The 16,680-nt window shown below is 31.6% G+C and overlaps 1 protein-coding gene across 3 annotated transcripts in view; it reads right to left on the minus strand.

Annotated features, from left to right (window-relative positions):
- LOC124544120 (bestrophin-4-like) overlaps positions 1 to 16,380 on the minus strand; it is a 30,577-nt gene extending 14,197 nt beyond the window's left edge. For 2 of the 3 annotated variants that reach the window (XM_047122568.1, XM_047122566.1), the window contains exons 1-7: positions 15,835 to 16,380; positions 6,854 to 6,964; positions 6,547 to 6,718; positions 3,383 to 3,585; positions 2,846 to 3,014; positions 2,362 to 2,610; positions 258 to 518 (exon numbers count right to left, since the gene is read on the minus strand). In XM_047122568.1, the coding sequence (XP_046978524.1) occupies positions 258 to 518; positions 2,362 to 2,610; positions 2,846 to 3,014; positions 3,383 to 3,585; positions 6,547 to 6,718; positions 6,854 to 6,964; positions 15,835 to 15,905 (1,236 nt within the window). In that variant the 5' untranslated portion in view covers positions 15,906 to 16,380. The remainder of the gene's footprint in view (positions 1 to 257; positions 519 to 2,361; positions 2,611 to 2,845; positions 3,015 to 3,382; positions 3,586 to 6,546; positions 6,719 to 6,853; positions 6,965 to 15,834) is intronic. The other variant, XM_047122567.1, reaches the window with a different exon arrangement.
- Between the last annotated feature and the right edge of the window lie 300 nt (positions 16,381 to 16,680).

Here is a 16,680-nt window from a genome sequence, read left to right on the forward strand (position 1 = left end):
CGCATTGCAATCAAGTCTAGACTCTAGACGTCTCGAAAGTTTCTTTAAAAACGCTCCATAATTATTCGTAGTATTCGTGACTGGCTCGAATAGCGATCGAGAATATTAACCTTTGTAACCGTTCCCAATTCATTCTAGCCATCGAGAATATTAACATTAATGTTACCTTTGTAACCGTTCCCAATTCATTCGTTCGCGTTCTGTATCCGGCTGAGGATCCGAGCGTGCAGCATGCTTATAAATGGTGGGAATCTAACCTCGGGCGGGGCGAACTTGTAACTCACGGTGTTGGAAGGCATCATCTCGTCGATTTTGACGCTGGAGGGCGCTACGGTGACCATGCTTCGCTGGCGCGGCGGGACGGCCACGCGCGCAGTGGACGGCTCCGGGTGCTCCTCACGCTGATTCTCCGTCGCTATCGTGTATGGCAACTCGGATGGGAACACCTCGTCCCAGTACTGATCCTTGATCAGTTCCGGGTGTTCGTGGTGCATTTCGTCGACGATCATGTACGATACCTGATTTGAAGTTAAATTTTAAATAAACATATTTAAACTCAAACTCAAACTCAAATTCCTTTGTTCAATATAGAAGCATTACACTTACTTATTGATTGTCAAATAAACACTACCACCGGTTCGGAAAAAGGAACACCCTGACCTGAGAAGAACCGGCGAAAGAAACTCAGCGGGTCTTTTTTTTGTTATTTTTTTTTTGTCAAATTAATAAGATACATAGTAGTATATGATTAGAAATAGCCAGGAGGCGATCGTTTCATTCCCAAGGTGTGCTATCAAACATAAACTCGCTAATTGTATAGTAACCTTTTGCACACAAGCGTTCCTTAACAATTTTTTTAAATTTGGCAACAGAAGCATTTTGAACGCTTTCTGGGATCCTGTTGTAGAAGCGTATACATTGCCCATACAAAAGAGTTACTGACTCTATGCAGTCGAGTAAACCTATTTATATATTTATTATAGTTATATATTATATAATATACATAATAAAATCCTTAATGCGGTCAGTAACATCTCAACCAATGGAGATGATGAAGAGAGAAGCTGAGATGGCCCAGTGGTTAGAACGCGTGCATTTTAACCGATTATTTCGGGTTCACACCCAGACAAGTATTACTATATATATGTGCTCAATTTGTGTTTATAATTGATCTCATGCTCGGCGGTGAAAGAAAACATCGTGAGGAAACCTGCATGTGTCTAATTTCATCGAAATTCTGCCACATGTGCATTCCACCAACCCGCATTGGAACAACGTGGTTATATGTTCCAAACTCTCTCCTTAATGGAAGAGGAGACAGGCTGTAACTTTACTTTACCATACAATGGAGATAATGTGTCTTACGTTCTTTTAATGTTCAAAACTACTCATCCAAATCCAGAAACCAAAAATAGACTGTATAATCAATTAATGTATTACAATATAATAGACTCATAAATAATACTGATGTTCTTCTTTAAACATAAAGATGATCAATATGGCTTGCCAATTATAAACGACATAATCATGGATTTCACTTGTTTGTAGATACTTCTACAAATTATGTCATAAAACATTTAGTACATCGCGCATAACATTGTTGTCGTCTGGCAGAGTAATGGTAAGTATTTCGACTACATTGACATAATTATCTTTTAGTATCTCGTAAAATTTATAATGTTAACATCCTTTATACACTACGTTCGCCTTGAAACTATGAACCATTGTAATGTGACTCGGATGAGTAATTAATATTCTGTTAGCCCGGAAATATAAATCAAACAAAATCTATTACTAGTATTATGTATGACCTTTACTCGTATATACATAAATAGACTTAAATAGATTAAAATAATCTATCTATTCTATGAAACAAACTACCTTTAGCCTCACAATAAAGAGATAATAAAAAGCTACTATATTTTTTGTATATTTTTTATGGTATGGCGGACGAGCATATGGGCCAGCTGGTGGTAAATGGTCACCATCACCCATAGACAATGACGCTGTAAGAAATATTAACTATTCCTTACATTGTCAATGTGCCACCAGCCTTGGGAACTAAGATATTATGTCCCTTGAGCCTATAGTTACACTGGCTCACTGGCAAACCGGAACACAACAATACTGAGTACTGTTATTTGGCGGTAGAATAATTGATGAGTGGGTGGTACCTACCCAGACGGGCTTGCACAAAGCCCTACCACCAAGTAAATATTTATCTGATAATTTAACATAGGATTGCGACGGAAACTTTCACTAAAGTGTCAACAACAAAAGTACAATATATCATGTCAGTTCATCCGAACGATCGAGGCGTGAACGGATAGACAATTAATTTAACACGTGCGCTACACTCACCTGCAAATCTCTGTCTATAATCCAATTAACTTCGAAATCATCGTCGTCCTCGCCGAATGGATTTATAAGAGACTCCGCGACTTTCAACCAGCCCATATAGAAGAAGAACTCTAGTGTTGTGAATATGGGAAAGTAAAGGTCTATGTTGCTGATATAGACCGACGAGGTGTGCGACTGCAGTTTATTATCAACCCATTGGCTACCCAGCGCAGATGTTATAAAATATGAATATACTGCTATTGTAACTACCTGAAAAAAATCACGCCTATTCAATCCAATTAACGAGCTACACAATTTTCGTTAAAGAATAAATTAAAAAGTTTTATGATATCGAAACACGCAAGGGTGTGGTACACTTACTTTATTTTACGTCGCTGTTAATGTCAGCTTTTATTTGTTTTTCCAAATCGTAATGTACTAACACTAAGGTTAATTACTATAGCTAATTCGGTCTATATCTAAGTCTAATCTAATTAGGTCTTACCTGTGTATAAACTAAAGGCACGCTGATAGTATCGTAACTAAGCAAAAGTCCTGCTTGGCCCCTGAATTTATTTAATTCATCAATTATAGTTTTGACGGCAAAGTCATCTCTTATTCTGCCCTCTTTGCGGGCTCTCGTCACTATACTTGTAGCCCATACTATAGGCAACCTAAAAATAATCAATTTATAAAATCTAATTACTTTTTTGTTCCATTTGCTGTCGAAACGCTTGGCCCTTGGGGTAGTGGTGCAAAAAGCTTCATCAAAAGTATAACACCTCGCCTCATTGCCTCCACTGGTGACAGGAGGGCTGGTTCGTTTTTTGCTCAGACGATCGGAATTGCGATTCAACGGGGAAATGCTGCTAGCATTCTTGCCACCATTCCACTCGGTCAAGATTTATACAGTAACTAGTTTTAGTTCATATTTGTATATATTTAAGCATTTAATGTTATTAATTCTTATGTTAATAAACGAATTTATAAAAAATAATCTAATAATAATTTTCGATATTTAAATATTTGTTTTTAAACGTACCAATGTTTAGAAGGCTTTGGAAACTTATCATTTAGATTATCTAAAATTGTCTTTTCATTTTCGAGTAGAAGCCCAGCCTCCACTAAATTGTTGAGGGTCGGAAAGCGTTTCTTCACTCGAGGAGAGATCATAGTTAGCACCATTGTAAGGCAAACGCACACATAGCGTACGATCGTACGGCGCATAAGTCGCCCCCGCTCGTCCTGTAATAATACCTACTCTCAATATCTTCGTTAATGTAATGTTACATAATACTACAAAGAACATACCGTTACATGGAAACAATTTACTAGCATACAAATACCTAAAATATTAAAAAATACTAAATATCAATACTAATATTGAATGGTTGCATGTCTGATGGTTGCATGATTAATCTCTATAATAAAACAACCATTATAAACATACATGTGTTTACCCCCTATAAATTATTACAGTAAATTACCTTATAGCAACTAACTATTTTTTCCTCGTAGTTAAAAATTGTATATTCAAAGAACTGTCCAAACCTGTTTCGATATTATAGATGGTTAATTAAAAAATTGAACGTGTTTTACAAACGTATCTCAATGCGGAAGTATTTGATAATATTGAAATGACGATAACGAACAATCGTTTATTACTTATATTGTATGTTATTACCGAGAAATAAATCGATTAGAAAGATATAATTTGACAAGTCCAAGTTTTATCAATCACATACAAATGTTATCAAACGAAGTCGCATCGAACACAGGAAATATTGAATTATATAATTTTGATTAAACGTTATCTTAACTCTGTGTTCAATATTGCAATATATCATGTACTAATAAATAGCATTTGGTAACATTACCACCAAGTGATTTTAAACATTTTACCCCAAGTGTTTACGAGCTACAAAGACTAACAAGTATCTAAACTTAGTAAAATGTTGACAACTAAGATAAAAGATATAAATAATAATTATAAAAATAATTCAAGTTTATGTTAAATAAGGTAGAACGGTTCCACTGATGCAGATTAAAATTATATCGAGCGATAACAAAATAATGAAACGCTGTTACATAACAATAAAACGCTCTCAAATTAATTTTAAGGAATTTTTACTTGCTCTGTTATATTTATATTTTTTCGCCCTTTGTTGTATTTAAAATAACTAATTTATTTATTAATAGTTGTACACATATATAATATATGTATTAATATTATATATATTCAATAATCCCTAGTCCAGTTGGACTCCTAAACGATGGGACCGTTTTCGATGACTTGTTTTTGTGTGTCGGTCCCCGGATGGTTTAGATTGTTTCCGAGTTTCTGCGTATATCCCGCTAGAAAATTTGAACTACCAAATCATACTATAACGTTCGACGAAATGTAATACAACAAGACAAATGAATAAGAACCGCAAGTTTTAAATGTTTCATGAATGAGATACGAAGTGAGATCTTTCAGAATAGCACTTCCGTTCACAATGTACTTAAGGAATAGATCTTAGTCAGCTGAGGTGTTGCGTGTCCTTATCGTTAGTCGTTACGTCATCAGTTATTCGTCGTACAGTTACCACATTTCTAGGTGTGAATTCATGTCAATCTGATATATGGAAGGTGAAGCAGGTAACCTTGTAGCTTTGTTATTTAAGGTAAACAATATTTAAACGAGTTCGGTCATAAAGTTATCAGAGATATAAAAACTAATTTCTTTGTGATCACTATCACAGGCTGTAAAATAATTATCGTTTGTTCTTACGGTTCCGCTTATCCTAAAATACTTGACTAATTGATCGAGTAAATAAATATACTTGATAAATATGATTAGTAGATAACTGCTAAAATAAATCGTTATTAATATCGTTTATCGTGACTCTCTAATTACGTCGGTACTTCTAAATTTTCAATTCGACTGAATTCTTAATATACTCAAGTTTGTGTGATAAAATTAAATTATAGATGAGGATAAATGTGACATCGTTAATAACACAGCTATTCACGAGTCCTACGAAATATTCTGTAATTTATTCCAGTGATAAACAATAAAGTAAGGATGATTAAAGTAAGTCCATTAAATCGAACACTCAACATACCTAATGCGTAAGCTACATGAAGCTATCTCTAAAATGCTAATGTACTTCATATAAATTTTGATTGATATACATATATTTAAACAATCTACTTAATACAGTTACTCAGCACTTAAAATAGACTACCGATATTATTATACGCTAGAGACAAACTATTAGAAAATCATTAAAAGACTATTCAAAAATGAAACCGCTAATGTATAAATATTGCAAAACTAGGTAATCTAGGTTCCACGTAGATTTTTTTACGTGCGGCCGCTAAATACTAGGCCATATTGTTATTCATAGACCTTACTCAAGGTCACTCTGCCACGTAGACTACATTTTTATTATCTACATATAAAACTCTATCGAACCTGTTTGTAATACGTAACATAGCATTATCACCGGAGTTGATATCAGTGATAAGTCTTTGGTTTCACACTTTACCAAATCTTCAACTTCAGATAAAAATTGGTTTGTTTTTTATATTATCTTATCATTATAATTCACTCTGTATTGTGCATAAAGATATGATAATATATCAACCTAAAATTTAAACAAAAAATGTGTATCCTTACACTAAAACGAGATTTTACTTTGAGTGGTGTTTATTTTGAGTCACTCAAATTTGAGTAATGCTTATATTGACGTTTGAATATGCGAAGTTTTAAGTTCACAGCGTCTCAAGTAATTCAGTCGGACTTAATTATTTAGATGACGTTTGAGTATTCGGCCGTAACTCTGTTTGTTACTCCTCAAATTAAACCTCTTTTTTTATTTAAAATAATTGGTACGGAGTAAGCTTTAGCTCGAACAGAAGAAATAGGCCACTTATTTAAATCATTCCTCAAATTTGTATTAAAATGTTAGGTCTATTGCATCTTATACAAGATGATATGAATGATAATGATTAAAAAAATTTTGTCCTTTTTACTAATCACACCCTGTAATATCTGAGACAAAACCAAAACTAATAATTTCAATAAATTCATATATTATTAGCTCGGAAAATAATTATTTAATGTCATAGTTATTTTGCCATAAAACTTAACAATTGTGTATTAATAGTGAACACGATTTTCATCAGCATGCATGCATATGTATTATGTTAATTTCTTACCTGTCCGTGGATACTTGCGGATACAAAGACAGCGATCGAGTCCGGCCATGGTATGGTCGTGTATTGATTCCACCATCGATTCATGACAACAGTTACATAGAAACCGAGCACGAAAGACAATGGAATGACATTACCATGAAAACTGCAATAATTTACAACTCCCTCAAATGTCCTGTAAAATTATAATGTAGTTATTTTATTTCTATGATAATACAATAATAATTCTAGTAAATTATGGTTATTTCTTACATGATTCGGTTACAATTGAAAGGTCATGTCTATAATCAAACCGACTAAAATAAATTACCTTTTAGATGCTTCGTCTAACAGCAATCGATAAATTAAATTAAGTGTATAGTATGATAGTAAAAATACTAATAAATCCAGCCATACTAATTTGTAAATACTGCCCCGCCATCTGAAAATAAAACAGATGTTTAAGAATTTAATTAATTTCATCGTTTTATAGAAATTATATACTATACCTTTCATCACACAAAATAACTGTTTTAGAATACTTATATTTAGATTATTTTAATAAGTGTTTAACATAAAAATGTTTCATATTTCGAAATGTTTATCAAGGAATTATAATTACACTTTCAAGAGCAATTGAGTTGTTTTATTACATTACAACTCCGTTACATGAGCAAACGTGACGTCAGCAAACAAAACCCGCACTGACTCACACATGACATATTCATTTACTTCACGCCAATTTAACCCATCAATCGGAATTTGCAAAAGATTGGAGTTTCGACCATTTGGATATAGATAACATTTTTGCAGTCACATATGCGTTTATTCAGATTTGTCTATTGTATATTATTAGAAGTATTTGTGGGAACATAATTCTTATAAGCATGACCTTGACTCTTCCCGACAATCTTATCTGGATTTATTACAACAGTTGCCTCGACTCAAACAATGTTCTATTATGAAAATAATTTGAGCTCTGTACCGCGAGCGCAATCGTGAAATAAACATTTTTATTTCTGAACACTCCACATACTAATCATTAGATAAATACTAGCCTACTCACTATAGCGTGGGATAATTATTTGAACACGTGAAATTTTTAGTTTTAAACGAATCAATTGTGTTTTTTATTTGCTATTAATTTTTAATCAGTAATTCGTTCTTATGGTAGATAAAAGTGGCTTTCGAATGAATCATTAAATAACCTATCAATTATTTCGAGGAAGATAAACAGGTCCAATAACAAATTACACTTGAGGCTTGCCAGGATTTGAGTCCATAAATTCTATAATACCCAATATTTATGCCCAAACGAAAAAAAAACCTTAAAATTCGAACGTTCAGTTTAAAATAAATAATTGTAACCAATAGTAAGTACAAATATATGTTTTTTTTTATTCTTTACTATGTTTTAATTTGGGATTTTTCAGCATCGATTAATACCTCCTTTGTCCCTGATGGGCACGATGCCCGCATAACTGGAATTTCGCTTCAATCCGACAACTAGATCAATCAGTTAGATTGAGTAGCTTAGTAAGTTATCTGCATTTTTGGCATCACGACAGCTTTTGTCCAAGTATAATAGGTGAACAATTAAAACGTTGATAACTACGAGAAAAACATTCATATGATGGACCTATTAGTAAATGATGCCTTCAGATTTTTAACAGATATTTACTATAATTGCATAGGTATGTATTTGATCTCAGATTTCCAAGGTTGAGGGGCACAACAAACGAAGAAGTTTTAGGGTTGATAAATGTTTAAACAATGAGCACTGACTTTTTCCGCGATGCATAGCGGCACTGCTTACATTTAATTAAATGCGAAGTAAGAAAAACAAAGATGTAACTGGTAAATGAGACATTATCTTTGTCCATTGTAAAAAATAATTATCGAACTAAAACGGAAAGTAAATTAACTTGTAAGTGGAATTAATCAAAGTTACACAATAAGAAAACATGTATATGGAGATATTCTCATAACATGTAATCAAGAAAATCCTACATGTTTTACATAAAAGTATAACAACTCTGAGTAGGCGTATGTCATCATCTCAACGAGTTGAATTGTGCAAATGTAACTCTTTAAGTACAACTAATGTTTAACTCAAATTCTCTGGTAAGTAATACCTCTCATACGTTATAACCAAACAAGGCATAGGAATCACGAATAGGATATTACGTCATCGCGCTCTATAAAAATCCGTGACACCGATGAGGAATACACTAATTTCGTTTCGGTTTCGTCGTAGTGATTATATTAAATAGGACGATAAACAGAAATGAGTTATCAACACTATCAAATTACTATGTGCAATTTATGGATAAGAACGATTACTTATTTAATTTGTACTATGTGCAATTTATGGATAAGAACGATTACTTATTTTATTGTAAGAACATTGCCTCTTGTCTTCAATTGTACAGGTTTGGATGGCTCTACCTACTATGAGGGGTGTGTCGAGCATATATTATTTTAAAAGCCAATTTTAGATACGTAACGATAAACAAAATTGTTAAAATTTGAGGGAAAAACATAAGTTTTTAACAAAATTATCAACCCGAACAATAAGTCCCTCACCGCAAAACAGAACAAAGCTCAAAGCACAAATAGAATAAAGAGAACAAAATCAAATTATCATTACACTAAAATAGCACCGTGCAATGAGTCAGTTACCATCGCATTCAATGAAAGATCTCAAAAGAATATGATACAAGATGTTTTTTCTCTCTATCGATCCCGAGAGCTACATAAGTTTGTCTCGATGTCGCCAAGTTTCTGTTTATTTTCAAGGAAAGGCGCCAACAGCACTTCGTAGACAGGTCATGAACTTAATGAGAATACTATACTATACTACTACTTCTCGTACCTCGTCGCAAGATATTTTTAGTCATTAATAGATATATTTTGTTTTTATCATATTATGCTAAAATGTAATGAATCATTATTTCAATATTTTCAATATAAACACTAAAATATGATAAGATAATCAAGAAAATCTTTGATGACATATCTTGACTAATGTTTTTTTTGTCAAATAATGAGTGGCTTGATTATAATGATTATGTACTGAGTAACTAACATACAAGAATGTACGTTTTGCGTGACTGATATAATTTGAGCTCAAATGGAATAGCATAAAATAAAAACTCGAAATACATACACGCCTAGTTCTGGAAGGGTTAAAATAGAATTTACGTTATAGAAATTCATAGTAACGAAAATAGATATATTATAAACAAATGAAGTTAATAAAAGAAAAACAATCGTGAGATATACTCTGGTCATTCGTTCTTCATTCACTAGAATCTTTATTTAATTCTATATTTACAACAAAACAATGGTAGTAATTGTGAAGAAGCAAATAAGCATATTATAATTCTACAGTAGTTTTATTATAAAACGAACGATTAAAAAGACTAAAATCGTACAATTAAATATCTTTGGGAAAAGTTCTAAAGATTTAATGTTCGGTTCATAACAAAGCCAGTAAATGTTAACAAAGGACCGTCTTAAAAGGGAGTCTCCCCTAACTCGTGATTTTATGACTTGACTATCGATCTTCTAGTCTCAACAGCTACCGCTCGTTCTGACTTCAATACAGTTTTAAAAGTTCATACATTAAACAATATATTATATATCAGTGTAGGATTAAAACATAATTTAAAATAATGTTTATTTATTATAAACAATATATAGTTGATATAAATTTGCCTATGTTATGAAAATAATCGATAATCCTTCGGCTATTACTATAAAAGTATTTAACAACAAATTTTATTTTTATATTATACCTTTTTGTTTTTATAAGAGATCGTTTTCATAGAATTAAGTTTCTTTTCATTCGTAATTTTATATAAAATGTCTCGACAGTCAATCTGTAGTTAGTAGCTATGTTTGTATATTTCCTTGTAATCATTATTTCTTTCGATATGTATTGAACAAAACAAAGACCACTGAAGCCACATACACGTTACAATTATGTTATGTAAACAAAGTTGTATTAAATAATATATAGCTGTATTAATAAACGTTATCAGAAAAGCATGATAGAATATTTCCGACTCAAAAAATCATTACGTTACAAAGTTTGAATATTTAACTACCACAGTATTGTTTCTCAAAGTTTTTAATATTCTTTAACTATTAAGGAAACAATGAAACAATTTTAATAACGAATTCAATTTAATACGACTATTGACTATTTAATCATTTTTATATACCAACATTTCTATTACAAAAAACAATTGAACGTAAATATCCATTAGGGTTTTTCATTGTACTAAATTAAAAAGATATCAAGAAAATGTATGTTACAAATACTATTAAAAAGTTTTATTATACACACATGTATTATACTTGTACGTAGATCATGTCATGTTATTTATAAAATGACTGCTAAAGCCACATACATTTAACAATTATGTTATGTAAACAAAGTTGTATTAAATAACATTGATTACATGTTTCATTTAAATTTAATACAAAGGCGAGAATCTTTATCAGGAAAGCATGATACAATAATTCCTACTGAAAAAAATATAAGAACTTTACAAAGTTTCAATCATTTAGTATCATAGTATCGTTACTCAAAATTTTCAATATTCTTCAATTGTTAAGAAAACAATGTAAGAACATTAAAAACAATTTTAATTTAATACGACTATTGACTATTTAATCATTTTTATGAACCTACATTTCTATTAAAAAAAAACAATTGAACGGAAATATTCATTACGGTTTTTCATTGTGCTAAATTAAAAAGATATCAAGAAAATGTATTTTATAAACACTATTAAAATATATTGTTATACACATACATATGTACTGTGCTTGTATGAAGATACTCTTATGTTATTTATAAAATTGAAAACTGTCAGTACTTAACAAAACTGCCAGACCACGACAAATGTTTCTAAAGTTTAATTATGTTTAAAGAACCATAACCTGATTCCTGACACTATCTCTATCCTATACGACGAAGTAAATTAATTATGAAGCTGTGTCCTACGTTTCTTTTCTAATTTTAATTATGCAAGTCTCTCTAGGATGTTTCATTAAGCATACGTTTTTATAACAAAGCACTCACAATAATTAGCGAACAATATCTATAATAGTGTTTGTGCTTTTTATTTACAGCTCAACTAGTGATCGGCGTGAAAGAAAATCATTGTAATGACATTTTAATTCTCCAACATAAACTGAAGTAAGCATTAACTTAAACTACACATAGTGAACTATTTCGTGGTGGGAAGCATTATAGCAAAAGACAGTGGGATATTTACACGCAGTTATTTTATAAGTATAAATCTTATTATTTAGTTATACTGAATATAATATATTTATGTTCTTTTTACGTAAATTAAAAGATCACTCTTTTTAAATAGGACACTTATCCTGTACAGTGCTGTGGTCTTATGTTAAGAGCATAAATTAGCCATGCATATTTGGCACTAATCTTAATTTGATGAAAGATGTTGCAGCGGGTATTTAAATAACTCTTTATTTCGATTATCAATCGATATAAGTCAAAATGTATAATCACTTATACATTTTGACTATTTTCCTAAGTGTATTACTTGGTATAATTAAAAGATATTTATTACTTTACTTTACTTTATCTGGAGACTTTCTTTATGGAGAACGACTAAAAGACAATTATAGTAAATAAAACAAAGCAACTACAAAAACATAGAAAATATTAAAAAAAGTGCATTGAACCTGAAGTAAATTGAAAGGCAATTGTAGGTGCATTGAATAATTAATCCCTTGCCTGGCAACCACCAAGGAAAACATTTCTAGCTTCGAAGACACGTCGAAAACTTTCAACGTTCGCTGACAAACTATACTATTTGTTGCTTCTGTAATTTAATCTGTTTATTTTTTTTTAACTAATGGATATAGATATTAAAAATCTCAGAACAGCTTGTTGCCAATCTTGCAGCTAGAAACGTCTAAGTAGGCAATTTAATTCATTAGAAAGGTTTTACGTTTTACTGATTATCTAGTCTTTATTTTGTTGACTCACAGCTTACATCTAGTTTATATTAATATTGTAAATGGAGGAAAAATAGAAATACATTAAAATATTCCACATTATATTTGGTAAATAAGATTTGTGAATGCTTTTACAAAGATAACATTTATCGCGATGATTATGAACGTTCTTAAGAGTTATTTCCGGTATTTCAAAAGTAGCTATAATTATGGTCTATTTCGTAACAGACAATAAAAACGCTTTTGTTTTTTTTTTTTAAATTATCGTTTTTCTTCATATAACGAAATAACTAAAGGAAATAAAGCACGTGTACTAATAAAAAGAATACACTTCAGCGAATGCATCTAATTTTCTCGTTATTATTAAAACTGTCTGGATAGTCTAGCACACCAGACTTTCGGCTTTCGTAGAAGGTTTTGGTACCTAAGTATGTTTATACCCCCCTTCGCGTCTTCGGTTTCTTAATGCACATTCTAACGATTAGGACAAGACCACATAGTGTGAGTTTATATTAAAACCTCAGTATGGATAAAATGTAACTCAAAATCTATTATTTTTTTCTACACATAGCCAGTGGATCAATAGGTACTCTAGGTAAAGAGTATGTAAGGAACAATAATAATCATATTTTTTACATTTCTAAACATTTACTATGTATTGCTTATTTATCGTATAGAATACTTGTATTGATCGTCGTATGTCAACGGTTCAGCTTGTAATGCATAAAAGTTACCTTTACCATTAGAACTTTGAATAACGATTAAGTATAGCATATCTTATTTGGTATTATATTATATTATAATATATTATATATTTGGTAAAAACAACCTTGAGGACGAGGTGAATAGAAGAATTCAGCTGGGTTGGGCCGCGTTTGAAAAATTACGTCGAATCTTAACATCGTCGATCCCACAGTGCCTTAAGACGAAAGTCTTCAACCAGTTCGTCCTACCCGTCATGACATACGGAGCCGAAACGTGGACACTCACGGCAAGGCTGGTCCACCAGTTTAAAGTCGCTCAGCGTGCTATGGAAAGGGCTATGCTCGGCGTTTCTCTGCGGGATCGCATCAGAAATGAGGCGATCCGCCAGAGAACCAAATTCATAGACATAGCCCACCGGATTAGTAAGCTGAAGTGGCAGTGGGCGGGCCATATTTGTCGCAGAACCGATAACCATTGGGGGAAACGTGTTCTAGAGTGGAGACCGCGTCTCGGAAAACGTAGTGTAGGACGTCCTCGGGCACGGTGGTGTGACGACTTACGCAAGACGACTGGCAGGAGCTGGATGCGAGTAGCCCAAGAACCATTTCAATGGCGTGCAATGGAAGAGGCCTATGTCCAGCAGTGGACGGAAATGGGCTGATGGATGGAAGGATAGCATATCTTTGGCTATTTTTGGTTTTCCTTAACGTCAATTATTGTCTTTTAAACATACAATGTTTAAAAAATTGTCTACTAGAACTAAACCTTTGGGGACAGTAAATAACTATACATTATCGAAAAATACCGATGGTGTACTTCTATACTAATTTATACTTTTATACCTTTAAAATACGGGCTAGGACAACACATTATACTTTCGTCAGACTGTGGAAATAAGAAAGCAAGGATATACAACAGCAACATTATATGTACACATATCCAGATAAAGCACGGTTTCTTAAATAAAAAGCCGACAGAAACCAATCTTAATATTGAATAAAATTGGTTTTTGTCAACGACATTTGACGACGAATATTGATGTCTATCACATGACCTTTCATAGAAGAATATCAGGTAGACGATACATGCATACCTATTACTGAAAGGCATTCGATCGCACTTTTTGCGTATTAATAAGCTCGCAGAAATCGGCGATCTGCGTTGGATAACTTCTTACTACCGTGAACGTAATCAAGCGGTTACCGTTAAAAGTTTTCGATAGTCCTTTGTTCCAGTTACATCAGGAGTATGTCAGGGCTTTCATCTCGGACCCTTATATTTAATTTACATATGTATATCATTCACATTCGCGAAAATTCAAAATTATGAATTAGCTACATTTCTTAAAGATGTATTAATCTGAGTAGTATCCACAGAATCGCAACATTCATCATTGAAACATCGTCCGATGAATGATGATGAACTCTCTCTTTCGAAATTATTAAATTACTATATTGAATCTCTTTTCTTATTCTGTTGGCCATCTCACTTAGTTATTAGATAGCCTCGTAATCGTAATTCAAAATACATTTTTGGTCGATATTTCTAAAACGAAACTTAATAATGGTGTACTCAATAGCTTGCTTTACATATGTTGCACAAATCAGAATAATAAATTTAATTTATCAATCGATTATTTCTTTTGGCATTAAAGAAAGAAAACGTAAAACTAATCATAAACTTAAACAGAATTTACTTTGAAATCCCTTTTAGTTATTATTTGTTTTTAATTTACCATTTTAAATGATACTCTTTTAAAAACCTTCTATGTCATAAATTATATTTACTTTTTGTAAATACTTCATTCGTGTGTGATTTTATTTTTATTCGGTATCTTAACTTTTTTTTAAACTATTTGTTATCTTTAAATAAATAGGGAAATAAAGTAGCTATTATTAATTACCCAAAACTTATAAAAAATTACCAAACCACGACTCTTCTTTACGACCAACTGTCGCAAAAAAAATCCATTTGAAACTTGTATCAAACTCATCAGACCTAATCTATGTATTTAGTAACGCAATTTGTAAAACTTCTTATATATAGGAACAAGTCGAACTCCTTTGAAGTGGTTAAAACACTAAGCCATCAATTGTCATAGGTCAGTATTATTATAAATGCGAATGTTTGTATGGAGATACTAACTACTAAATCCCGCCTGAACCGCTGAACGTATATTAATGAAATTTTGCAGACAGATGAGTCTGGAGACTGGAGTATCACTTAATATATGTATTACTTTATTTATCCTTAACGCTAAAATATCGTTTTTGTTCGTTTAGTGTATATAATGATAATGAATATTTACTATTATTTACGGAATTAACCTGTATTTTATGAATTGATCATCCTGTTTACATGTTTAATTACTCGTGAAAATGACTAGAATTGTTTAAAAAAAACTAAATACCTATAACACGTTCATGGTTTTGTTGAGTTCGTTCCTTGATCAATTATTAAGGAAGAAGTACAAAATAATTTGGGTACATTAATAATATAATTATATGTTAAAAAGATAACAACCCCGTCTTTTAAATGATTAAATGACATATGCATAAGCTAACTATTTAAGTGTTAAATTTGTAAATTATTAAGTCAGCTTACCTGTACAAAACTTTTAAAAAAGTTCCAAATCCACGACAGGTAGCAACTTCGCCGGTATAAGTTACAGTCATGTTTAATATTTATTTGAAGTGCAATTTAAAACATAAACTTGTTATAATAATATCACAGACATAGATTGTTTAGTTTGTGTTACATTTAATATTACTGACATTAACAGTGAAAACTAGATCCACTAGTTTAAGTAGATAATTCTTGATTTTGTTTTAATAACACAATACACTTTTTAAAAAGACACCTTTCGCTTTCACATCACTAATTAATTTATTAAAATATATTTGTGTATATGTAAATGCTAAATACTCTAATATTTGCTTTTATCCAGAAAATAAAAATGTATCTTCTCCGGCAGATTAAAGTTATCAAAACAAAGCCGCATTGCAGTGCCACACCAATACACTCAAAATACTACTCCACACTAAATAAGTAAAATACTATTATGTATTGGCTACATATATATATACAACGTTTCCACGAATGTGAGCGTCGCGTTCGCGTCCGCGCCCGCACCCCTACCGCCTACCGAGTATGAATGAAGCATTTAAGCATAGAGTAAAGTAAGAATTGTACATTAATTTAATATATTATCTATAATATATAAATTAATCTCGAAGCGTAAACCGGTATTTTTATACGATTAATTTCAATCGAACTGTTATAACTAAGAAATTTATTTCTATTTTTTATTATATATATTTATATATTTTGGCGCGTTTAAATTTCGCTTGTAGAAACTAATAATTCGCGTAGTATAATATTTTATTTAACACTATGTAGGTATAAAAGTGTCACACATTTCTAAAAAAAAGTTAGAGGATTTTTTATAAG

This window comes from Vanessa cardui, chromosome 4 (genome assembly GCF_905220365.1).
Source record: "Vanessa cardui chromosome 4, ilVanCard2.1, whole genome shotgun sequence".
NCBI lineage: Eukaryota > Metazoa > Arthropoda > Insecta > Lepidoptera > Nymphalidae > Vanessa > Vanessa cardui.